At 40.3% G+C, this 24,567-nt stretch overlaps 1 protein-coding gene across 1 annotated transcript; it reads right to left on the bottom strand.

Annotated features, from left to right (window-relative positions):
• Positions 1-49: 49 nt before the first annotated feature.
• hcrtr2 (hypocretin (orexin) receptor 2) lies at positions 50-24,129 on the bottom strand. The gene is made up of 7 exons (XM_035172074.2): positions 23,748-24,129; positions 12,073-12,251; positions 6,475-6,718; positions 4,761-4,876; positions 4,406-4,626; positions 4,076-4,197; positions 50-3,510 (listed from the first exon to the last, which is right to left on the bottom strand). The coding sequence occupies exons 1-7, from the start codon at positions 23,968-23,970 to the stop codon at positions 3,341-3,343; spliced, it is 1,275 nt and encodes a 424-aa protein (XP_035027965.1). The 5' UTR covers positions 23,971-24,129; the 3' UTR covers positions 50-3,340.
• Positions 24,130-24,567: the final 438 nt, after the last annotated feature.

Raw genomic sequence — 24,567 nt, forward strand, 5'->3', positions numbered from 1 at the left:
TGAACTGAATGTGTGGTTTTATGCAGCCCACAGATGAGAGACAACAATATAGGCAGATCTTTTTTTATTGATTTGAAGGAATACAGACATGAGGAATAAACTCACAACTAAACAATCCACAGCTCACAATAGAACAGAAACACTGAGTCCGAAGAAGGTGGAGTCAAGGACAAATGAATGGATGGTGAAGATCAAAAAGTGTTTTACCAAAGAAATAAATCACTGTATTGAATATGACAGAAATGGAGACGATTTTCAACATACTGGCTTTTTTTGTTAGTTCAGTTTGAGGTTCACGGGATTTATAAGCTCACTAAAACCCTACAGCCATTGATTGGATGAAACTTTTGTCCAATCGCAAAAATACAAAATTGAATGTTGGTTGTGCTGAAATTGTATCTTCTTTCTGTTAAGCTAATGATATAAAACTAGAACTGACACTTTTCTTGTAACACAGCATTCAAACAAAAACAAAAAAGCATCGGCTGCTTTCAAGAACAAATGCAAAAGAAAAATAAGAAATACATTGAGGTTTCACAAAATGTTGACAAAGCATTGACGACAAAGTTAAATTATACTCATAAATGATCATTAAATACAAATTCAGCTCTGTTGCTACAGTGTGTGCTCCGTTTATGCACATTAGATGGAACAAATGCATCACAGCAGACATGTCACCACAGCTCTTCACTGCTGTTTCAAAGCATTTGAAAGTAGCATTTTGTTTTGTTTACAGATCATAGATGATTTTACATACGATGTGAGATCTGACGAAGTTTCACAGCTTAAAAATGTTCAGTTTCACAGTTTAAAATGATCAGATTTAAATGGGACCTTTTTTATGCTAATCTTTGTTTTGTAACATCACATTACACATAATTCCATATTAAATGTGGCCCATAACTAATAAATAAATAAATAAAATGAGGTACAGTAAACGTATGTAAACTAATCCACATGAAGCAAAACTTCAGAAGTCGCGCTCCTTTGAAGTATGGGTTCCAACGTATTTTTTGAATTCTTTTGAAAATTATCTTTATTGTCATCCGTTCCGAGCAAATCTTGTTCTCCTAGAACAGCATAATTAAATAGAATTACACTATTATGTAGGAAACATGAACCTTAAACGTTCAAAATGACATTAAACTGTGTAAGATCAAAAGTAAGCTGAAGGCTAATTAATACGCTTTGTTTAAAACCCACTCACTTCACTGTTAATCAACACATAGTGACTCTCATATGGTAAAATGCTCAAATCAAGTCCATTCATTTGTTGAGCACATTCAAAACATGCAGCAAATATGAATCATGGTGCAAGCTGAAGTAAAAAATACTCAAATAAACAAAAGGAGAACAGAATCAGTCTCGTGGCAAATTCAAGTAAAGTTAAAAACCACAGTTAAATAAACAATACATTTTAAAAAGAATGACAAATATCCTAATGCAATATGTTGATATAGACTTCAGCTTGAAAAGAAAATATGTGTTTGTTAAACTGTTGAAAAATGGAAGTAAAGGCCAATGCATTGCATGGCTTTGTTGATGAAGGACACTGTGCGTTGGAAAAGAGCATTTTATAAGATATCTTTGATTTTCAAAGATCCCACATCCAAGAATCAAGAGTCTCGTCAAAAACATCAGACATGCGAGCACAGTTTGCTGATGTTAATGTAAGATTAAACTTTAAAATTCAGCAAAAGTCATATTTTTATACAGATCATTCACATGATTATTTAAACTCCTGTTTCTTTTATTCCCACTGCTCAGGTGCATCGTTCAAATTATGTTAAAAACCTGAACTTTTAGCCAACTTTAAATCTGAGCTTGCTCAATATTGCATATGCAGGGTTGCTACCTGCAAATACATTCAAAAAGATTCATGGGATCAATATATTATTCTGTAATAAAATATACTAAAGTGTATGTGCTTATATTTCTTCCTTTTAGAAGAAGAAGAAGAAGAAGAAGAAGAAGAAGAAGAAGAAGAAGAAGAAGAAGAAGAAGAAGAAGAAGAAGAAGAAGAAGAAGAAGGAGAAGGAGGGGAAATTATTATTTTTGGCAGAGTTCCTTGATAAAACAAAGAAGCTTGAGGTACGTTCACTGAATGCCAAATCAAAGGTGCCTGTTCAAAACATGTCTCATTTAAAGAAACATGCTGTAAACTTTTACTCTCAGTTGAAGATACGCACGTCGATATCGGCCTCTCCAAGTAAATCAGAATGTGATGGGAAATTAGCTTATCTTTCTACAAGATTGCAATTTGCAGTTGAAATATTTTAATATCATTTACAGGCCTCATGCAAACAAATGTTGCTGACCTGGAATTGACTGAATTAGATAATGAGTTCAATATTCAGTTTGATATAGAAATACATTGAGTAAGAAAATAGGCAAAACTTGACAGGGGTCATGTCAACAGGCAATACTGTTTTAAATATATCTTAGAATAGATCTTGTAGATTTATAAGTATATTTCAGGAATATGTTTTTCATTCCATGTTTCAAAGTGCAGCTTAGTACTGTTTTGTAAATGTTTTTTATTTAATTCCAATGACACCCACAGTTTTTCTGTCAGTACAGCTGCTGGGCTGGATCTTATCGGCCGGGCGTCGCTTCTCCCCCAGTGATAAAAAATGCATCCGTTCTTTAGAACAGAGGAGAAGTTCTTCATTTCCTGATTTCTGGTGTTAAACACTTAATTTCACATTGGTGCTGGACACAGTAACATAGTGTGCAGCTGCAAAAAATAAATATAATAAATTCTATGTTTTAATTGATATTCATGATCTTTGACATTCTGGCATCATTTACATACCATTTATGCAGCTTTATGGACATTTACAATGAAAACTGAAGATGGACGTGTGCTCATTAAGGAGGAAAATTACACCGACTCTCTAAAACACCTGCTCTTCTACTGTTGTAAACAACCATAATCGCATGATCTGCGACACTGATTCTGGCCACTGAACTAACTAAAACAATAAAAACAAAGAAGAGCCTGCCCACTAATGCAACTCCCTGCCACAGAAAATCCACTGAACTAACTATAACAAATACAAAATAAATACATTTACAAAAATATTTGTGTGCCCAAAGTCACGTGGAAATTAAATAATAACCGTCAAAATGAATAATAAATATTATTGATAATAAATAGAAAGTTTATGTGAACTACAATGTCCTTTGTACCTGATCATGTAAAGAAAAGAGAGATTCCAGTTTCCAGAAAAGCATGAAATTCACTGTTTAGAGACACTGATTCTTGTCTTTTCAGAGGTTTGTTCACCTTTAGCCTTTGAACCTGGTTTAGAATCGGCCCCTTACCTGGATAATAAGACTACACTATTTGATCTGAAATGCGTGACACACTGTCCATGTTGTTGACTTGAGTGGACAGAGATTTCCGGCTATCTGTGCTCGTTCTGGTCCGTATCCTCTGTGTTTGATTTTGGTCTTGGCCATAACAGTGGCAAGAAAACGCTGCTTTGAACTCCCCACGGAACTTCCCTGAGGAAAAGAGAATAACCAAGAGTCAATTTTATCCATGTATATATGAAAACAGCATTTTTAATTTTCATAGGCATTGATTAGTAATTAAAGTTAAGATTGGATTCATTATAAATATGTCATTTTTCATTGCTTTGGCACACGATAACTAATAGCGCATGGCTGCGGCTCAGGAGGTTGAGCGGGTCGTCAGGTCCACTACAGGGTTTTGATGGTTGTTTGATTCTCGGCTCCTCCAAAGTGTCCTTGTGCAAGACCCTGAACCACAAATTGCCCTCAAGAGCTGTACTGGCAATGTGAGAAGGGTGTGTGAGTGATCGACAATGTGCTACGTGTGGAAAGAGCTGAATGAATGTGTGAATGTGATCTGTACTGTAAAAAACTTTGCGTGGTCATGACGATTATCATTATTAAAGCCATAAAGATCTAATTATATCTTTATTATATGTGAAATCCATTTATAAAACATACAATCGGATGAGGAGTTTAAAGCAGTGACTGTGCACTGGAAGACAGAATGAGCTCATACAACTGGTCTGAGTGATGAGGATGGTTATGAACTTACCGCTGAGGAAATTGTAGATGATGGGATTTGCTGCACTATTGGCATAGATGAGCCAGTGTGAGAAAGTGAACCACGCGTACACCATCTCTCGGTCATTGGTGGTCTTGAAAGTCCCAAAGACTCTGCAGGTAGAAAGATGGGCAGCTTAGTTTCTCCTTTAATATCACACTATGACAATTCAGCCATGCAAAAATCAAGAATTCAGCACTTTCAATATACATGACTCTAAGGGGGGCTCATAATGAAAACAGAAGACATCCAGTGCTGGTCTCTCTCCCCCCCGCCCCTCGCTTCTGATCCCTGAAGCAGCAGAGCCTGGGAGATTATTACCTTTTCATGACATTGAGCACGCTGATGGGCAGGTAGCACAGGGCGAAAACAAACAGCACCACCATCAGCATCCGAGCTGTCTTGCGTCGAGCTCTGACCTGTTTGATCTCTGCGCAAACCGTGCTGGTCCTGACCCTGACAGGCTCTCCAGGGCCCGGCACCGGGGCCGAGCACTGGATGGACCGCCACTTCCTCTGCAACACTGATGTGCTCCCGGGAATCTGTTGGTGAAACATGCGCACACATTAAGCATCTGTAAACACACCAGAGGAGCTTCAGTTCAGGGTGAGCATTAGGTTTAAAACTATGGTTTAAACACGTCTGATGCGTGACAAAAATCTGTGGAAATACACACCTGTTGACACCACAGCTTGTGACATATCTGGATATACGCCAGGACCATGAGACATAATGGTGCAAAGTAGGTGACAATGAAGAAACAGGTGTGATACACCTTCGGGTAGATCTCAGCTGTTGGGAAATAAGTAAATCATTGTTATAATCAGTTTGAAAAGAAATCGGCATGATCTCTCATGAAGATTCACCCGCTCAGTTACTGCTATGCCTGTTCCCCACACATATACGTTTACATTTAGTGGCAGAGTGATTATTTTAGGCTTGTGGCACTGGGGTAAGATTACAACTATGTATTTGTAGCCTGTTTGGAATTTGAGGATGAGGAATAACCAATGAGTCTGGTAAATGTAATATTATCTGGCTAATGTAATGCTAGCTACAATACGATCTCCAGGCCCCTGCCTGTATGGACCTCAGCATGAACCTAGACTCTTGCTGAAAGCGTTTTTAACCGTACTGTGATTTAAAACCATTAAAACCATTAAGAATTTTACATTATTAGTTTTATTTATTTATCAATAAATACAAGCTGTGATAATATTGTCAGTCACCTGCAAAGTTGTATTAATCTGTGAATTGGAGAAGCACTGGGGAGAATATGAGGCCAACTAATGACATTTTTAAAGAAAACTCTTATAACAGAGAGAATTTCATTATTTTGTTTGTATGGGTTTTCCTTTTGTTTGATCCACACTCCAGTCCAGTAGGTGGCGGTAATGCACCTGTAAACTAGCTTTACCAACCGCCATTAAACCCACAAGAAGAAGTCCACTAGCCTCAGATCTGTATTTTACTGATTGGACACAAACACTAGTCGTCCCTCAAGTGTTCACCTCTCAGGTATGTCTCTGCTACAGTTCTCATGTTGTCTGCAAACACGCTCAGGGTGTTGAGCGGGTGTTTGTGCGTTGAGTTTTGTTGAGTGTGGTGGTGTTGGCCTACAGCACAAGTGTGTGTCGGCCATGTTGTGTCTTCTTCACATTTATACACGTGATATAGTTTGACCTCTTTATTGGATATTTAGCGATAGCAGTGAGTCGTGTGATCATTTTCTGAGCCACGGCTATAATTCACTTTCTAACAATTGGTAAAAAAAATGTGAATGATATCTGAAATGTTGCATATTGTTGCAACAGCTTTTTTGTTCTTTGTGTTTGGTGAAATCATTGCAGAAGAGCTCTTGTTAAATAGCATCTTCCATCACTGCCATGATTATCTCTCCTCGATTCTCTGTGGAGATACTAAGATATATTCTAAACGGGGCAGTTGCAATGTTATGGTATTTTGTTCACTGACCTTTGCCGGCATGTGTTTCTAAGCAAATCTATTTTTCAGAGGTATTCAATGGAAAGCCTGCCTCGAATACTAAAACTGAAAGAAAGCAAGAGGTTGAAAAGCTTTCTCTCTTTGCAAGGTTCTCCTTCTCTGACGTCTGTTATCACAGTGGCACTCTCTCTGACTTTTCAGAATGTCATTTATTCTCCTCTATTAGGCCTTATCAGCCCAATGAATACACTCCTGCTGCCATCATTTTAATATCAACCGCCGGCTAAATGGCATCAGATGTGTACAGGGATTTCAGCGCACAGAATGACTAATGCTCTCCTGAGGGTTGTATCTCTGAAGGAGGCACAGAGAAGTATGGTCCAAGTTTAATTTGTGCATGTGTCACAGTGTTTCTGTGCATTCAAGGAGGATTTGTGAATACTTACCTCTCCAATGTTCATCACACACCGTGAACAGGCTGGTCTTGTTTGTGAGTTCAGGCAGCAAGCTGCTGCACTCCATCACAATAGCCTGCGGGATCATGATGATGCATGACACAACCCAGATAACTACGATACTCTTGCGAGCCCTCTTGGCAGTGCTCTTGAACATCAGTGGGTGGCAGATAGCGTACCAACGGTCCTGGGCTATGCAACTCAGCGTTAGGACTGACACAGAAACAGAGATGGTCTGGAAAAAAGGAAATAAATGCCAATTATACAGACCAACTATTTGGGGGGGGTTGTATTTTCAGCACCTTTTTAAAATCTGAACCTACTGTACATGCCTGCTTAGCCATGAAAGCTGGGTATTTTATCCACCTCTGTTTGTGTGTGTTTGAAGAAAATAACCTATGGATGGATTTTTAACGAAAATAAGTGGTAATTTTACTTGGGAGAATATGTCTAGATGATTTAACTTTTGGAGCTGATCGGTCAAAAGTCAAGATTAATATAAATTTCAATAACATATTCCCAAGACGTCTCCGCTGATGATGATGATGATGATAATAATAAAGGTCTCGGAACACAATCTAAAGCTTGTATCCATCAGAACATTATTGTACACTGTATGACATCCTATGATAAGTGACGTCATGAAGAAGTCACAATGAAGTAAGAATATATCGCCATGCATAGTTCCACAATGCATTATTCGAGGTAGCTTATCCTGTAGGACAAGGCATGACCAAAATCCACATATTGGTTGGACTCTTTACAAGGTGTTTTAGGACTTTGGGCTTTTTTACTTCAAAACTCTAGCAGCCCAACATATTTAATCTGCCCTTGACTTTTGACAGCTATTTTTAACTCACAAGGCCATTCAGAATGATTCATATTCACCAAAACACATTGGTTGCACTGGTTTTCACAGTATGTGACTAAACCTCTGTGGAGGTCCGGCACAGAGTTTGTCCAGTGCTACAGAATAATAATGACCAAATTGCAATCACTTTGATCCACCAGCCCCTGTAAAGTCCCAGATAAGTGTGAGTCTGAGTGCATATTATCAGGGTTCAGCTGGAATGATGGTGCGCTCAACAACCAGCCTCTCTGCTCTCTTCCCTGTCACCTTGATGGACAGCCAGTCTGCTGTCACCTCTGTAATTGCCTTGCTCAAATGGACACTTTGCAGAAGATTTCAATCGTGGATCTGTGAATGAGGCACCTTGGTTCCTTAGACTCTTCCTGTGTTGAAGATGCTCTTATCCAGCTCCAGCATGTTGCACATGCTTATCTCCCGGAATTCCACTGCATTTTAGATTGCGGGGGGGTCTTGTAGGGTCACTTCCTTTGGGAAATAACATCTCAGCTCTATCTCTTTGAAATGCTTAGCTTAGGGATGTCTGTGGTGTACTAAATCACCTTTGCTGAGTATTCTCCTTCATTTAAAAGGCCTAAATAAGGGGGGTGTAATTGCCCTGTAGGTGGAAAAAGAACAAGTCCTCACATGAATGTTCTCTGCCTGACAGAAAATCATTAGCATATTGACAGATATTTTGAACGGGATGTGGTGGAGAAAAATCCGGTAAGACACTAAAAACGATGCAACCATAGAAGATTGAACCAGTCTGCAGGCTCATACACACCATTGCCATTTAAGATATAACAAAAGGGACACTTCACTACAGTCAGTCTGAAGTCATACTGTGATCTTTTTATTATGTTGGCAGGAATAAAAACATAAGTCTATTGATTTGTATTCATATATTATTTTCACAGTCAACAAATGACATGAAAAGACTCAAACTAACAGTGAACTGATCCACACACACACACGCGCGCGCACACATTACCCTGCTGAGAACTGCAGCACATTGCTTTTTGACATAACTTATTCATTTGTTGACTTGTTTGATCCCTTCACTACATCAGCACCACCAATGCATGTGGGCTTAGTGACATAGAAAGGGTAATGGAGTTAGAAAATGTGTTGTTTGTTTTGTCCCATTAAATGGAATTTGGTGACATTTAGAGAGACAGTTGGATAAAACCTGCAATTTCAAGCATGAGATCTAAAGAGGGGAACTTTGCCTTTGGAACAGAGGGCTCAATTGCTTTAGTGAATCCCAGTCTTTGCTCTATTATTCAGTTTGTGATTTTCATTTTCTGCTCAGTCGCCATGCAAAGAGCTGTAGAGGAGGGTGCATAATAGCGAAGAGCGCCAAGCTGGCTCATTACAAAGACACCTGAAGATCCTAAATGTCAATCAACAGAAGACGTTTATGCATGTTCTTAACCATATCTTCCCTAAACAACTATATTTGATTATAAAATATATAAATATAAAATAATGGACACATACTGAATTTAAAGTGTTGACTATGAAATCTTTGTGCAATACTGCACCAATTACTAATCTTTTTCTTAAATAAAATTGGCAAATCAAGTTCATAAGAATGTCACAGAGTAAAATCTACTTCACTAGTTGAAAATGTCTTCACCTTAAAGGGGACATAGCATGCAAATTCCACTTTGTTAGTGCTTCTACAGGTTAATGTGGGTATCTGGCATGTCTACCAACCCAAAAACTCTGGGGAAAAAACACTCGCGCGTTTTGTTATAGTTCCTCTAAGTCAGAAACGTCATGCTTGAGCGACTCGATTGCGCTTCCTGGGTATTGTGTCGTAACAAGGAACTGGAAGTCTCCCTACATGGTCTTGGCCCCCCCTCACACTCGTTACTTCCGGGTTTACACCGGAGGCAGCGAGGCAGCGCAGCGCCGTTCCCGAGCACGCCGCCGGGCTGTTCACATGGGACGAGCATTTCTCCGCTGGTCAGCCTGCGATTCACTCACATGTGGCATTTGTCTGGATCGTTGGGACTGGGAGGCTGCAGCAGCTGCTCGGGAGCGACCGCTCGCTCTCCCGTGCGTGAGCTGGAATTTGTGTCAGCGCCACACAGCCAGCAGTGTGGAGGACTTCCGCAGTGTTCAGCGCTACTGTAACCCCCGAACCCCGACATTCAACGGGTACAACAACAAGCGGAGAAAGCAGAATCGCGGGCTGACCTTATATATACAGTCTATGGGGCTGACCAGCGCGGAGAAATGCTCGTCCCGTGTGAACAGCCAGGCGGCTGCGCGCTTGAGAACGGCGCTGCGCTGCCTCGCAGCGGTCTTCCACACTGCCAGCTGTGTGGAAGACTTCCGCAGTGTTCAGCTCTACTGTACGCCGGGTTACAGTAGTTACGCCGGGTTACAGTAGTTACGCCGAGAGTACAGTAGTTACGCTGGGGTACACCGGACGCGAAGCGCCGCTGCGAGGCAGCGCAGCGCCGTTCTCCAGCACGCAGCCGCCTGGCTGTTCACACGGGACGAGCATTTCTCCGCTGGTCAGCCCCATAGACTGTATATATAAGGTCAGCCCGCGATTCTGCTTTCTCCGCTTGTTGTTGTACCCGTTGAATGTCGGGGTTCGGGGGTAAATGATGGTCTTCATAGCCCCCCCCACCTCTCTTTCTCTCTCTGTCTGTCTGCTTGTGTGCTTGTAGTGGATGGGCAGAGGGGGACATTTAATTATGTGATTGGGAAAATTAAAACTCCAGGACAACAAGGGGAATACAAAGTATGGGATGCATATTTGATAATTTATATCATATAAAATATGTAATTTATATCGTTTAAAATCATGGGGGGAGAGGGGGGAGGGGGGAGCTGGCTCATTAGCATTTAAAGGAACAGGCACTCAAAACAGGTCACTCTGTGGAGGGCTGTTTTATACAGGGTAAAAAGGGTGCTGTTTTATATGATCCTTGTGGTATTTTGACCAAAGTATGTTACAGACATTTCATTAAGACCCCAAGGAACCATATCAACTTGTGGTAAAATGGGCATGCTATGTCCCCTTTAAGGCTCAAGTTTTAAAGTCAGACTAGTCACAAAGGCTCCTGAATGGACCTTGTGGTGAATTGTTTGGTCAGTTGCTGTTTCAAGTTTAAGTACAAACTCTTTATGTTCAACTTTGAGAAGTCCTTAATGTAAGTCGAACAGTCGTACAGTCAAACGCCCTAGAACATTTACTAAATGGAGAGATTGATTAATTGATGTGTTCGAGAATCAAATGTAATTTAAAAAGCAGCACTGTTGTGAAGCTGGTATTGGTTTAAGACTGAAGATTATAATTTCCTATTATTCTACCTGCTGAGGAATTATATTACCTTATTAGAGTCCGCCAGATTTAACGGTTGAATGATAATAATAAAAAATATCGACTCATAGGAGCCTTTCACAGAGATTTCGGTATCTGCTTTTGTGTTTGCCGATTATGTAAACTTTTATTTTAGGGGGGAAAAAAATTAAGTTCCATATATTGGTTGTATTTATACTACAGTTTATGATTCATCTGTTAAGTATCAAGCCTCAATTACATGAGGGTTTGCAAAATATATTTTTAATATATTTATCAGACATGTTGTTAGCAGAATTATTTTAGAAACTTCACCACTAGATGTCCCTAAATCCTACCCACTGAACCTTGTACTAGGAAAAAGTTGTTTTTAAGATAATTGGAACCATCTGTTATGTGAATTTAAATGTTTAACCACTGAATGTTTTGCTATCATGAGACAGTCCATCTTGTTTACTCACTCACTTTGGACCCTGGACTAAATTTGTGCTTTTCCAACAAATCCTTATTAATTTATGGCACATTCTCCACTGAATATTTCTTTTTTCCTTTAGGAATCATATTGCCATTGGCTTTACAATCTAATACTGCACTGCAGAGGGAGACTGGAGATAACTGAGAGCTACGTTCTTGAGGTTGACGAGGCAATACAGCACTGGGGCATAGAAATACAACCAAAATGTCACATAAAATGTTGCTAAAACTGTCTCTGGCTTCATAAAAGCAGCGAATATTGATCAGTTACAGAGCTGCAGCAAAGCACAGAGCAGAAAATGGGGTGAATGTGACCATGAAGATAAAGTTCAAATTGATTTCTAATCCTGTGCCATAAGTTGTGATAAGGGAGGTGAGCCAGCAGCCGGCACAGCATAATAATTCACACATTGATTTGTTTGGAATAAATTCAGTTCATGTAATGTAGTTGGTTTTACAGCTGCTTCCATTCAGAATATCCTGTGTACATCAGACATTTTCAGAACCAAGGTTGATGTCAAATTCACTTTGACATAGATTGGGTCTGTGTATAGAATATAGTAGGATTTGTTGGTATATAGTCTTTGTTTGGGATAGTGTAGGATTTCCATTCCCACTCAGTGAGGATGTATAAACCAACCTGGTCGACAGTGTCATTTAAATTGGTTGATTTTCTCTCAGCAGCTGGAGGAGGGGAGGTTGTAGGAAGAATTTTTTTTTTTTTTTAAATGGTGGAGGTGAAAGTCTTGCCCAAGGTGTTAAATAACCAAGGGATACCATCAAAGGTTTTACTCTGTGCACAGCTCACGGGATATGAAAAAAGTGTTTCTTTCACCCTCTGAAAAATGTAAATTATAGAAAGGTTCACAAGTGCAGTGGTTTATATGTGCTGAAGATTTTCTAATATCCCTGGTGGAAAAGAGGTCGGGGGTTGATATCTTACCTGCAGATAAGGCACAACTTTGCAGAGAGTGTTTCCAAAGAACCACGTCTCTGTGATGTCCACCACGAGACTGGCAGGCAGGCAGATGATGGTGACCAAGACATCGGCGAAGGAGAGATTCACAATGAAATAGTTGGTCACGGTGCGCATGTGCCGGTTCTTCCACACTGCAAAACAAACTGAAAATGGTGCACAATCAAAAACGGCAAGAATAAATACAGGGAAATATTTATCATAAATATCAGTCCCCCAAAATATGCTTGAATTGTGTAATCAAGAGCCATGAATTATTGTTGGAGAAATCAATGAAAATGTTGAAAAATGCCATATCTAACAGTGTTAAAGAAAGTATTAAAACCCAGACCATATCCTCCCACCAAGTTTAATCGTAATCCATCCAGTAGGTTTTGCATAATCCTGCTATAAATACAAACTGCAGATGAAAACGTAACCTCCTTTGCGGAAGTAATAATTTTGTTTATTACAACTTGAGTGTCAAAAAGTTTGTGCAGTCATATCGGTTATAATAAGTCTGCTGAGACTCGTGTGTGTGTGTGTGTGTGTGTGTGTGTGTGTGTGTGTGTGTGTGTGTGTGTGTGTGTGTGTGTGTGTGTGTGTGTGTGTGTGTGTGTGTGTGTGTGTGTGTGTGTGTGTGTGTGTGTGTGTGTGTGTGTGTGTGTGTGTGAGAAAATTTGTGCATCATGTACAGTTACAGCATGTAACTGGGACTCAGTTATTGCAGTGGGTTACGTGGTTTGAAAATTCTGACACTGAAAAATGTGTCTGTCTCTGAAAAAGGAGCTGAAATGAATTTTCACTGGGAATGATTTATTTGCAGGAGACAATAATAAAACGCTGACTTCCCTGTAGAAAGTAAAAGTTTTCATCCGGAATGATGACGTTCACACTTGCCTCAAATCCTTTTAACTGCTTCAACTTGAAATTCAACCAAAAAGTTTTCTGCTGGCAGTCAAACTTTTTGCCTATTCCAATTTTTTGAACACGGGTGAAGATTTCTACAAAGGGGAAATGATGAGTCATTTCTCACGTACCCACCTGAATCCTGCTTTATTCTGTAAAGGAGTGAATGGATGAAATGAATCACCTGCAGGTGGCTGCAGGACTGAGAAAGCTACGGCGGGCATGAGTGTAAATCACCGCTACATATGAGGGTTTGTAATGAGGCAGAGTGCGGAGACTGGTGTGGATCCCAGGTGTTCGAGAGCTGGAGAGAAGAAGCCCTCTGCACTTACTTCAGTTGAATATCTCTCTACAATTCCAGCACACGCAGAGACAGTACACAACCTTTCCCATTTGAATTCAGCTACTTCACCAGTGTGTTCATTAGTCTGAAGTGTAAACAACTCTCTTAGTGCATGTAGTTATTTTCCTTAGAGACGACACCCAGCCGGCTCACATCCACATTAAGCCGGTCTCTGTTTGAAGCCCACTTTATAGTTTCCAACAAACTTAATAAAAAAACGGACAACGCGTTTCCTCTTCCTCCCACTTTCCCAAATTTCCTGGATACAAATGCTAGTATCGTGCACATTTGGAGGTAGAGTCTGCGCAGTAGTGGTGTGGGATGGTGGAGTGGTATCAAAGTCCCGTTGATAAATGTGCTCAACAAATCTCAAGTCAGTGTCAGCTGTCAATCATGACGTTTCACCCTGTTTATATAGCATCAAATAACTAATTAAAGCCCAACTAGAAAAATCAACGCTTGAACAAATATCAATGTGATCAGAACTACATTTCGAGAAATGTAGGCATATAAACATGTTATTGACTTTTTAGTTTGGTCCATGTCTCATCCCCTAACATGTGGCGGGGTTTATGGCATTTACTGCAGCCAGCCACCAGGTGGCAACACAGATGTTTTGTTTTTAAATTTTTCGTGTGGTCCTTCTTTATATATAAATAGGAAAGAAAAAAGCATTCATGGTTAGAATTTGTTTATTTATATAACTTTTTTTATTTATTTTCCTTTTAACAATATTTTCGGGGTATTTTTGGCATTTATTCATAGACACGCAGCAATAACCGGGTCAGAACTGAACCCAGGGCCACATCAGCACCTATGCTACCATTTGAGCTTGCGGGCCACCACATTATTGTCTTTATATTGCACTCACCGTATCAAAGGAAAGAGCATGAACACTCTGTATTTCCCTAATGAGAGGTCAGTTGCACCACCTCCTCAAAAACTGGATGCAAATTGTCCTTTTTCACATCTGACATTTTGACAATAACTGATCCAGATAAATGGAATTTATACATTTATTTTATTTAATACATCAACACTTTTCCTACTGTGAATTTGCTAAATGCTGGAGAGGCTTGTAATTTTTACACATCAATTACAGTGAAATCTACCCGTGGTCAAGAACTTGGGTCGATCTTGCAAAGGAATCAAATTAGCTCGGCTCTGCTCCGCGAGTAGGGAGCTCTGGACTTAAGTCATTATTGCATCATCAAATACATACAAATATCAGTACAAATGAAAGAGATGAGGGTCTGCCTGCTTCAAAAGCTGGAACAGGAGCATGTGAGATGTCAATCAGAAACCAACTTTAAATGCTGCAAAGTCCTGAGATTGTGTTACCAGGCAACAAAAGTAAAAACATCCATTCATCTTGTGTCAGACTTGGGCTTTTTATTTTTTGCGGTTCTTTGTTTCAGCTCTTTTGTTTCAGACTTGCGTAAATACAGAGTGTTCTTGTTTGCTTTTTTTTTAAGGCCTGCAGTCTTATGTGATGGTAACAATACAGAGACTGTGGACCTGCATTGGGTTTTTATAAGCTTCATGAACAAAGTAGACTGGAACTTTAACTATGAGCCACATCTGATTGTGCATATCAGCTCTGTGAATATGAATAAGTCACAACAATGACATGTTATAATCACTGCATCTGCAATAAAACTTAATGAGAAACAATATGTAAAAAGGGCGAAGGAGGCAGGGCTGGATGAGTGAGTGCCACTGTCATGGCATTTTCAGGCCATAAAGAGGCCGACACAGAATCCTTGGGACTTTTCCCCTCCAGAATCCAGTGGGAATTAGTGCTGTGAACCATGGTGGTCCCGAGCCACATCAGCGGGGTTACACCTGACGCCCGAGCTCTCAGAGCTAAGGCAATGCAAGTGCAATAGAGGCTGTGGGAATGGTTGATGTAATGTTGGATAGAAAGCTAATGTTAGTGAATGCTTGAATAAGTTTTAAAGTTTTATTTTTCTTAATTAATGTGATATTAAAAGCACCATTAATATATTTTATCACAGTATGGTCATATAATTAAATTAACAGCTCAAACACATTTAAGCGTATCACAATGATTTTACACACAGAAGAATGAGCGGCTGCAACACAAACATGCATGACGTGTTTTCTTCTATTGTACATCGACAGTTACAGTAAGCTGCTTAGGTCAGACAGACGTTTACATATGCCACCTACTGTTGTGTCATTGTCTCAATTATGGCCCCCCCCACAATGCTACAGATACTGTAGGCATGAAAACACAGAAATGCATATAGACCACTCCTTATCTCGTAGAGCCACACATGAAAGAGTCGTAGATAAACCCCTGAGGATGACAGGATCCACATTAATGCAGGCAAAAAGCCTCACAGCCACCAAAATTCAACTTTCACTCAGACTTAAGAATGAGACGGATGATGCTGTGTGTGCAACTTCCAGCTGGTGAACTAAAGTATTCACTCAGGAATGCTTTTTAAAAATGTGTGTGTGTATGTGACGCCTTACTTTGGCCTACAGGCTGGAAAAAAGAGTCACGTTTTTCTTGCTTGAATGTGAGATCACAATTCTCCCTCACAATGGAGTTTTCCATATAAATGGCTTCTGCATTGACATATGATTGTGCCTTTACAGCTCCATCTGCCTGTACTTAGTTGTGATATTTAAGATTAAATTATGTTCCACAAAACATCACTTGATGCTTTATCTCTTGAGTTTATCCTGCCGAAGTCTGTAAAAAGTCCAAGGTGAACTCGTGCTGAATATGTTTGTACAGTCGACTCCACAAATCCTTATATTCACATTCACTCAGGGCGTGACTTCTGACACAGGATACCAAAAAAAAGTACTTTTTGACTTCCTCTAAAGTATTTTGGGTGCACAAAACAAACTTAGGCCAAATAGATAAATATTTATAGATATTTTGCAGGTAGTATTGTAAGACAAAATATTTTTGACAGTCATAGAAAGTTGTAAATTGATGGGGAAAATATTCTCTGAGATTATAAAGTCATATGTTTAGTGTTGGAGTCACAGGGGCTGCACAGCTTCTAGGTTTGCTTTCCCAAGAGGTCTAACACGGGGCTGAAGTCGCTGCTCCCGCAATGAATAATGTATAATGGGTCGTTGGATTGAATGTGCCATTTAAAAACAACCTAAAATTCTTCACTTTGAATTCACAACAGCGATGACTGGCCAGTCAGGAGGGGAATGAGCTGTTGAGCAAACCCGAGGCAGGGGAGTGAATGGAGGTGGAGACTGGTGGAGATGAGCTGGTTATGAAGAGGTGACCTGTATGAAAAGTGTGGCAGGCAGAGAGTTGAGCAGGTATACAGGCAAATATGAGGAGATCCTGAAGCTCAAGGAAATAAAAAGTCACACTAAGAAAAAATACCATTTCAACGACCCCTAGCTGTAAAACAACATCCTTGTATTTGACGCTTTGAAATGTTGTTCCTGATACACAAAATCTCCTGTAGCATATTTTTGATTTTAATACTTTATCTAGTGTGTAATATCTGGCTATGTTAGCTTCACTCCCACCCCCAGCTCTATAAATCAGTTTTTCTACCTACAATGTCCTCAATTTGCTTACAGGACCGAGAGGCTGGGAATAAAAGAGATTTCGTCCTCTATTGCTGCGCTGCCATATGAGCAGATGATTTAGCCGGGGATTGATCTTCTATGACTTGTCTTGCCTATTGTTGATCTCTCAATCTTGAGTCCTGCCTCTCCGTCCTATATTTCAATTCATGTCCATCCACTGCGGAAAATTACAAGTTATTCCACAACAGGTCCAGGACTAGCAGGGTGGAGACTGTGCAGGTCCCAATTTTTTTTTTACAGCTGCTGCATCAACAACTCAAGCACACATCAGTCTGACTTTGACTTGACTGACCTTTTATTTATTTAACAAAATCCAGCAAAGACTTGTGTTAGATATTGTTTCTTGAGATTTCCTGGCCTGTCACATTCTTGAGCAATGAGATGTTGACTATAATAGAACATGATACAAAATCAATGTATACACACGCTCTGAAAGAGTGGGGAAGAGGGCCGGTATAAATGTGTGACATAAAATCGGTTTCATGAAAGGAAACCACAACAACCCCCAAGCTAATAACCAGAAATTTATGTTTTTATAAAGATTTGAATCATGCTGTCACACAGTTGATATACGTCTATATATTTGAGGGAATTTGGGGGAATTTGTCATTTTAAACGTACAATATGTAACTACAGCCACTAGGGGTCTCTCATTCAATAACAAAAGACCTAGTTTGATGACCATGAAGCAGTGTGAAGCAACTCAGTTGCAAATCGCAAATCATATGAATGGATGAGGTAATGTATTCAAGTTTTATTCATGTTGTGCAGCATAAGGTAATGAATTATCCGCATTCATTACAAGTGAACAATACAAACAGTGGAAGTAAAAAAACAGCCGACTGGCGAACTGGCGCTGTGCTCCCTGGTCCAGCAGTATGGTCTCTGACGAGCTGCCTCCACATCAACTGGAGCTGCTCTCCTGATTCACCCTCACAGACACAATAAATAGGCGACCAAAGTGAAACGTCCTGTTACCTTGAAAACAACTGTGGATTTCTCTGGGTTTGAACATTGTTGGAAACATTTTGGATAATATAAAAATCACGAAATACTGCATATTACTGTAAATAATAGGTCTTGATGTGCTTATTGCTCTTAGTGCTGCTTAATACGATTGTGATTGAATATACAAACAAGCCGGTGCATTTTGCCATCTATAGTTGAATGGTTGCAGCCAGACCATTCACCAGCACTGACAGAGTGCTGTGGATTGAGCTATGCAAGATCATGTCCCAGCTGAGTTCATTTCCCCAAGAATCAACTACTACAATCAGAGTCTTATTCAAATCTAATGCCAGCAGGACACAGCCGAGCAAATTTGATCAGGCAGCCACAAACACAATCCAACCAGAAGTGCATGTTTTGTTTCCACTGGATGTTTAAGTTGTCATCTGTTTGCCAAATGATCAAATAGGATGAGAGCTGATCTCACATGATTAGTGGGTTGATCTTCAAGCAGATCTCCATTGCTGTGTTAATAATGCTGCTGTCAGATGTATGAAAGAGCCAGCGGCAACTCTGAGGGAACAAAACGACCACCTCTCATACAACACCCTCTAATGGACAACAGTAACATGTATGTGACAAGTGCTTGAGAGCCCAGTGTACTGACATTAATTGTATGTCCAACCCATGCTATAAAACAGGGCTTTTAGCTACTTGAAATAAGTCAAATGTTTGCATATGAATTGTGCTTTATATCCACAGTGATAAGATCAGTATGGTCTGCTGCATTCATCGTTGTTCATTTTCGATCAATTACCTATACTGCTTTATCGGTTGAGAGTCGCTGGGGCTCGAGTCAATCCCAGCAGACATTGAGAGAAAAGCGGGGTACAACCTAAACAGGTCGCTAGCGTTTCGTAGTACAGAGACAAACAACTCAAATTCACACCTCTTTGCATTGTGGGAAGAAGCTGGAGCCCCTGGAGAAAACTCACACAGACACATGGGCAAACACAAGACCCTGAGAGGAGACACTGCTTACCACTGCACCACCACGGCAGGGATAGACTCAATTAGAGTGTAACTGAAGTACTAGTTGAGTTTCAAGCTGCTCTGTTGACCAGGTGATGGTGAGCAATTTGAATCAAATATTTTCTGGTGGTAGAGTCAGTAAAATTTACATTGTTTGTTCTGTCAATATGAAATTTCTAATATGTCCATACATCGCTATCACATTCTTGTCACTGAGTCCTACTGCAAATTCTACTCGACTACTCCAATCAACCAACACATACTTTGTTTTATATTCACTTTTCTACAAAATAACCTCCGTTACACCAAATTCACATTTAAAACATGGAATTCTTCTTAAATTGATTTGGAATTAATTATTTAATCACATAATGTGCATTTTTAGTGTTGACGGCCAACAACGAGCAGAAACTTTTCAGGAACATAATCGCATTCTCACAATGAATACTGGGAGATGTAGTGACACGGCTAATCATATACCATAGAAAGGGATTAGTTCCACACCCTAGTTTGGCTATATGTAATGCAAATGTCTTAAAATTGCTTATAATGCTCCTGTGCTCAGTTCCATTGATGCCGGTTTTCACAGTGTTGGCTCATTCCAATGTGGGCGAGGCCTCAGTGACATTTAATCACATATATAACATTTTTATGATTGCATATAATGACACGTTGTGAGCAGTTAACTAGAATAAGGTTCAGGGAAAAAAGAGTTAAAGTTACATGTACACTGTGTGCACCTATAATTTCCGTCAGGAACAGAAGAGAGAAAATGTGTTATGTTTACTGATTGTGGCTGTGCTCTGACTGTAAGATGGTTTCCTATATACGCATGTATTCTCACAATGTTTTCCATCTGCACAACAGAGAAAACTGTAAAATAGGTTTGGTTTACAGCTAAATTCATTCTGATCAACATTTTTTAGGAACATTTTGAATCCAACTTCCTGCGTAGCCTCTTTCTCTGAATATCTCTGAGTGAGTGCAGATTATAAACTTCATTATACCAGCAAAAATAGTTCCTTTTAGATTAGTCAGATGAACTTCAATTTTCATCAAAGTCGCTCACGATCGGTTAAATTCAAAAGATCAAGAGAATTCATCTTAAAATCAATGTTTCCATTGTAAATGTTGAAAGCTAATGAGTTCATCTTCGCTATCAAACCAGAGGAGGGAAGTTTTTTCAATACACATCCACCAGAGGTTCACGTTGGAGAGAAAATGATTGACAGCAGAGTTAACTACACACTCATGTTAATAATGACCCTCAAATCAATTTGCATAATAAGGTGCCATAGTACTCCACACTGCTGTCCATTCGATCAGTGAGAAAACATCGATGTCACGTATAAAATACTTCATTACAAGCTTAATTAATTTCTTGTACAGAGTCAACACTGGGTGTCCTGTTGAAGTGGGAGCCCGTTGAGCAAAACCATTAACTGCATCAGTGCCTCATGTGGTGTGCTTGTATAACATTATTCAAAATCAGAAGTAATCAATGTTATGTACAACACCTAGACCATGATCTCAGGCTCTATCAATTTGTTGCATCTCTCTTTTTAGTTGAAGCGGCTGCAAACAGCTTGAGTGCAAATAAAGAGAAGGTGAGATGCAAGCCCTGCATGTTGCTGTTTGCATCCTTTCATGTAAGGTGACAACTGCAATGAGAAGCTGTCAGCTGTGTCTCTGAGTATTAGAGCCAAGCGTAAGACAAAAAATGAGAAGAGACTTTGCATTTGGAGAACAAAAGAAAAGAGATATGTCGAAGTGTTGGGAATAAAGTTGAAGTGAGTCAGAGGGTGAAACATTCTTTTGTACCTTTTGTATGTCGAGAATAACATTGAAATGTCGAGAATATACTTTAAATGTCATCAGCCCTTATGACTGCTTCTATAAAATGGCTTGAGTTGTTGAAATTGTAATTTAGAATCGGTTTAGGTAAAAAGGAAATTGTTTCTCTATTAGTACAGTGTGTTAGGTCTTAAAAGACATTGGGCCTCATTCACAAACAGTGTTTAAACCGTGCGTACGAACATTTGACGCAAGAATCTGTGAGTACGAACAAATTTCCTCTTCAGACCATGCGCACGCACAAATGATGGACGGGTGTCCTAAAGAATTTAAACACACCCTTTTCACTAAATGCATAGTATATTAAAATATTTATTTGAATAAAAATAGTAGATAGACAGCAATAGTTTAATTTACCAATGCATTGACCAAATCTATTAAATAACAATGAAATTGACGCCCTTTCATCCTCTCTTTAAAAACCTGCTGTCTACAGGAGTGTGTATGTGTGTGTGTGTCTGCTCATTTGTCTCTCTTCAAGCACAAACTGATAACTACATGTATTTATTTATTAATCAATGATGTTGGATCAGGTCTCCAGATCGCTCCAGTCACTTTAACCCTGATGTCCTGACTGTGTGCTTCACGTTACGTCTCGTGTTGTGTAGCAGGTTTAAACATGTTCCTCATAAACTCGAGAGAATTAAACAAACACCAATTATTTTTAACTTGTGCCACGGTCCGAACCTCATGAGACATTCACTGCGTCAGTTATTGCAGCCCAGGCTTCATTCTTTTTAAACAGCTTCACTCCGGAGGACACGCTACCGAAAAGTGTGTCTTTTGTGGCTTCCACCTCCACCACCACAATGATTTCAGTTTCTGCTGGGGGGAAATTCATCTCTTTTTTACCTTTTGGGGCAGTCTCTTATACAGTAACTCTAACTTCTCTGTTCAGAACACCGCTCTCTTCATGATACACCAAATGGATGTCCTTATATGGAGAAATAAAGGCGTGTCAGTATGCTAATTGAAAAGGCGGACACATGCCTATCAACTTAGAATGATTCTGATTCACAAACATACAAGGGAGGTGAGAACAAAATTGGTGTTAGTGTTAGTGAATGAGGCCCATTGTTTGGGGGACTGCATCTGTTCAGAGGGAGGAATCTCACAAGCCTGGAAGAGGTGGCTGCATTTGTGCAAACTGAAACAGATGCTAATGGACTAATGCAGGGAAATTGATGGTTCCATCGAACACTCTCACAGCTTTTAGTCTCGACTGGATTTGATGGACCAGAGGACCTGACTTTATTCATTCTCAAAATGCTAAATCCCCCAAAAACCCTCCTTTCTTTTTCTTATGCCTGACCTTAATACTCTAGCGAAAATAGACGAATGCCTGCGTGATGAAATAAAGTGCCGGCACTCACCCTCTATCCCCTGGCTTTGTCAGACAAATATATGCAAATTTCACTGGCAACAAAAGTCAATTCCATCTGCTGGACATCTACACTGTACCAGGAATACTATGTGAACATAGCAGAGCAACGAGATTAGTTAAATGCATTGTTAAGCATATTTTGGCATTTGGACATATTCTGTCAATGAGAGAGTGAGAAGACTAATGCCCTGTCCCAATTTACCCCTACGTTTTGCTCGTGGCCATTTCTCTATAGCTGCTTTAAGACATGTACTGGACTCCACAGATCCTCCATACTTTCTCCAGAGGAGGTGCATGTGTGATCGCAAATGTCTGAGTGAGACGCTCTCCGCAGTTTCTACAGACTTTATCCGCCTAGCCTCCTGGTACAAAGTCTGTAGAAATCCATGAGTCGATGTGAGAACACAGCAGGGGATCCCCGCTGGATTCACCTTGAGAAAGTGGGGGGGTTGATGACGCTTCTAACATGTGACAAATGCGAAAATGAAAAAATTTAAAAAAAAACAAATATCTCCCAGTGCTCAGACAGCCGGGGCTAAACCCCACCGGAGGAGTGTGGTGGTCCCGATCTAGACATCTGAGGAGCAGGAGAGAATAGGGGACGTCTCTGAATGGTGGACAATGTGGTGATTTAGGGATTTTGTTTCAGCATAGATTTGAAAATGAGCGCAGCTTTCCAGATTCTCACTCACAAGTGGTGGCCAGTGGTGGGGGGTTGCCCATCTGTTCAATTTTTCAAATATGAGAGGTCGGATGGTGGGCGACTCTACGCAAGCCTTGGCCCTGCATGGTTCAAGACAGTTTGAACCATTAGGTGGCGGTATGAGCCACGTTCAACCCATAAGAGAGATTTTTTTTTAAAGAATCGTAATAAATGGGATTTTAAAAACAGAATTAATGTATTTCATCAAAGAGCAGTCATATCATTTAATTTCAAAAAACAAAATTAATTGCGCAGTATCACTTTAATGTTACTGGGTCTATAGGGATGAAAAGCTGAAGCACTCAAATCCGCACATAAAGCCTTGAGAGCTGAGGTCCAGATGGATCAAATTGCAAATGGGAAATGAGCAGGCTGTTGAGGTGGTGCTTCCATTTTCAGGGTAGACGTTTTACCCTGTTTAGCATTTTCCTCAAAGTGTGCTAAAGTGCTTTTCTTTTATATTGATGATTCAGAACACAATTAGGGGGAAATGGATCCATGACATGGATGAAACTAAGGAAAAAGATCCTCAGTCCTTTGCTTCAATCTGTGAATGGACCCTCACCCCCACGAGCAGTCGCTGGTAACTTGTGATACTGTTTCAGTCTGTATCATCAGATCATTAACAGACACCAGAGACGTGCGCTCTGGGACTTCTCCTCATGGAGCTCTCTTTATCCGCAGATGCACCGCTGCGATTAAACTCATCATCAAAGAAAAACTCCAGTGCTTTAGATAATTTTCTCCATGTAGCATTGAATTTAATTTTACCCTGCAGCAACCTGCCCTTTCATGATAAAAGAAAAGTTGATCAAAGTGCGCTTCTGTCTTTTTGCGCAGGAGCGATTGCGCACGGATGGAGAGAGAAATGCACCAAAGATAGAACTTACCAAGCGAGTTTCCAATGAGTGAAACGAAGAACACGATAATGTAAGCCACAATGAGAACCCACTCGTACTGCTTGGGGTGTAAGTACTCTCTCCAGATGTATCTGAGAAGTTCGTCGTCCTCATCCACGGTGGATGGGTGCAGGTGCAGCTCCGTGCTGTTATTGGCCACATGTGCAGGAGATAAACAATCCTCGCAGTCCACGTTCCCAGCGAAGCCAGACATCTTCCCGAGGTGTTGGTGCGTCTCCCGTGATGCACCCCCACACCCCCTGCTGTTACTCCGTGCGTCTGCGGTGGCCGCGGGTTGCTGCGCGCAGGCTGCAGATAAGGGGGACGTGCCACTGTGGCGCGATGATAACGCGCTCCACAGACTCCACACACTCCTCGGAGCTCGTCAGAGTGACGCGGATTCTCCCCCTGCGTCTCCACCACCGCCGGGTCAAGCACCAAGTGATTGTGGCGAGCAAGAGGCTGTGAGCCTCTTCAGCAGCCCACCCGCCCTCAAAGGGAAAAAGAAATTGGGGATAACAATGGGATAGCGGGAAAAGCCAGAGTGAGGCAGGGGAGTATAGGAGAAAATCTAAATTTCTTTGTATTGTGTGCCTCAGTCTGCTCGTAGATATTGTCTGATATGAACATTAAAAGGATAGTTCATCCAAAACTGAAAATGCACTCACCACTATGATGATGGAAGGGTGGGTGATGTGTTTGAGTCCACAAAAAACTTCAGGGGTAAAAAGTGTTGCAGCCAAATCAATTGAAGTAAATGGTGACCACTTTTTCAAACGTAAAAAACAGAATAAAACATAAAATGCCTACA

This window comes from Hippoglossus stenolepis, chromosome 12 (assembly GCF_022539355.2).
Source record: "Hippoglossus stenolepis isolate QCI-W04-F060 chromosome 12, HSTE1.2, whole genome shotgun sequence".
NCBI classification, from domain to species: domain Eukaryota; kingdom Metazoa; phylum Chordata; class Actinopteri; order Pleuronectiformes; family Pleuronectidae; genus Hippoglossus; species Hippoglossus stenolepis.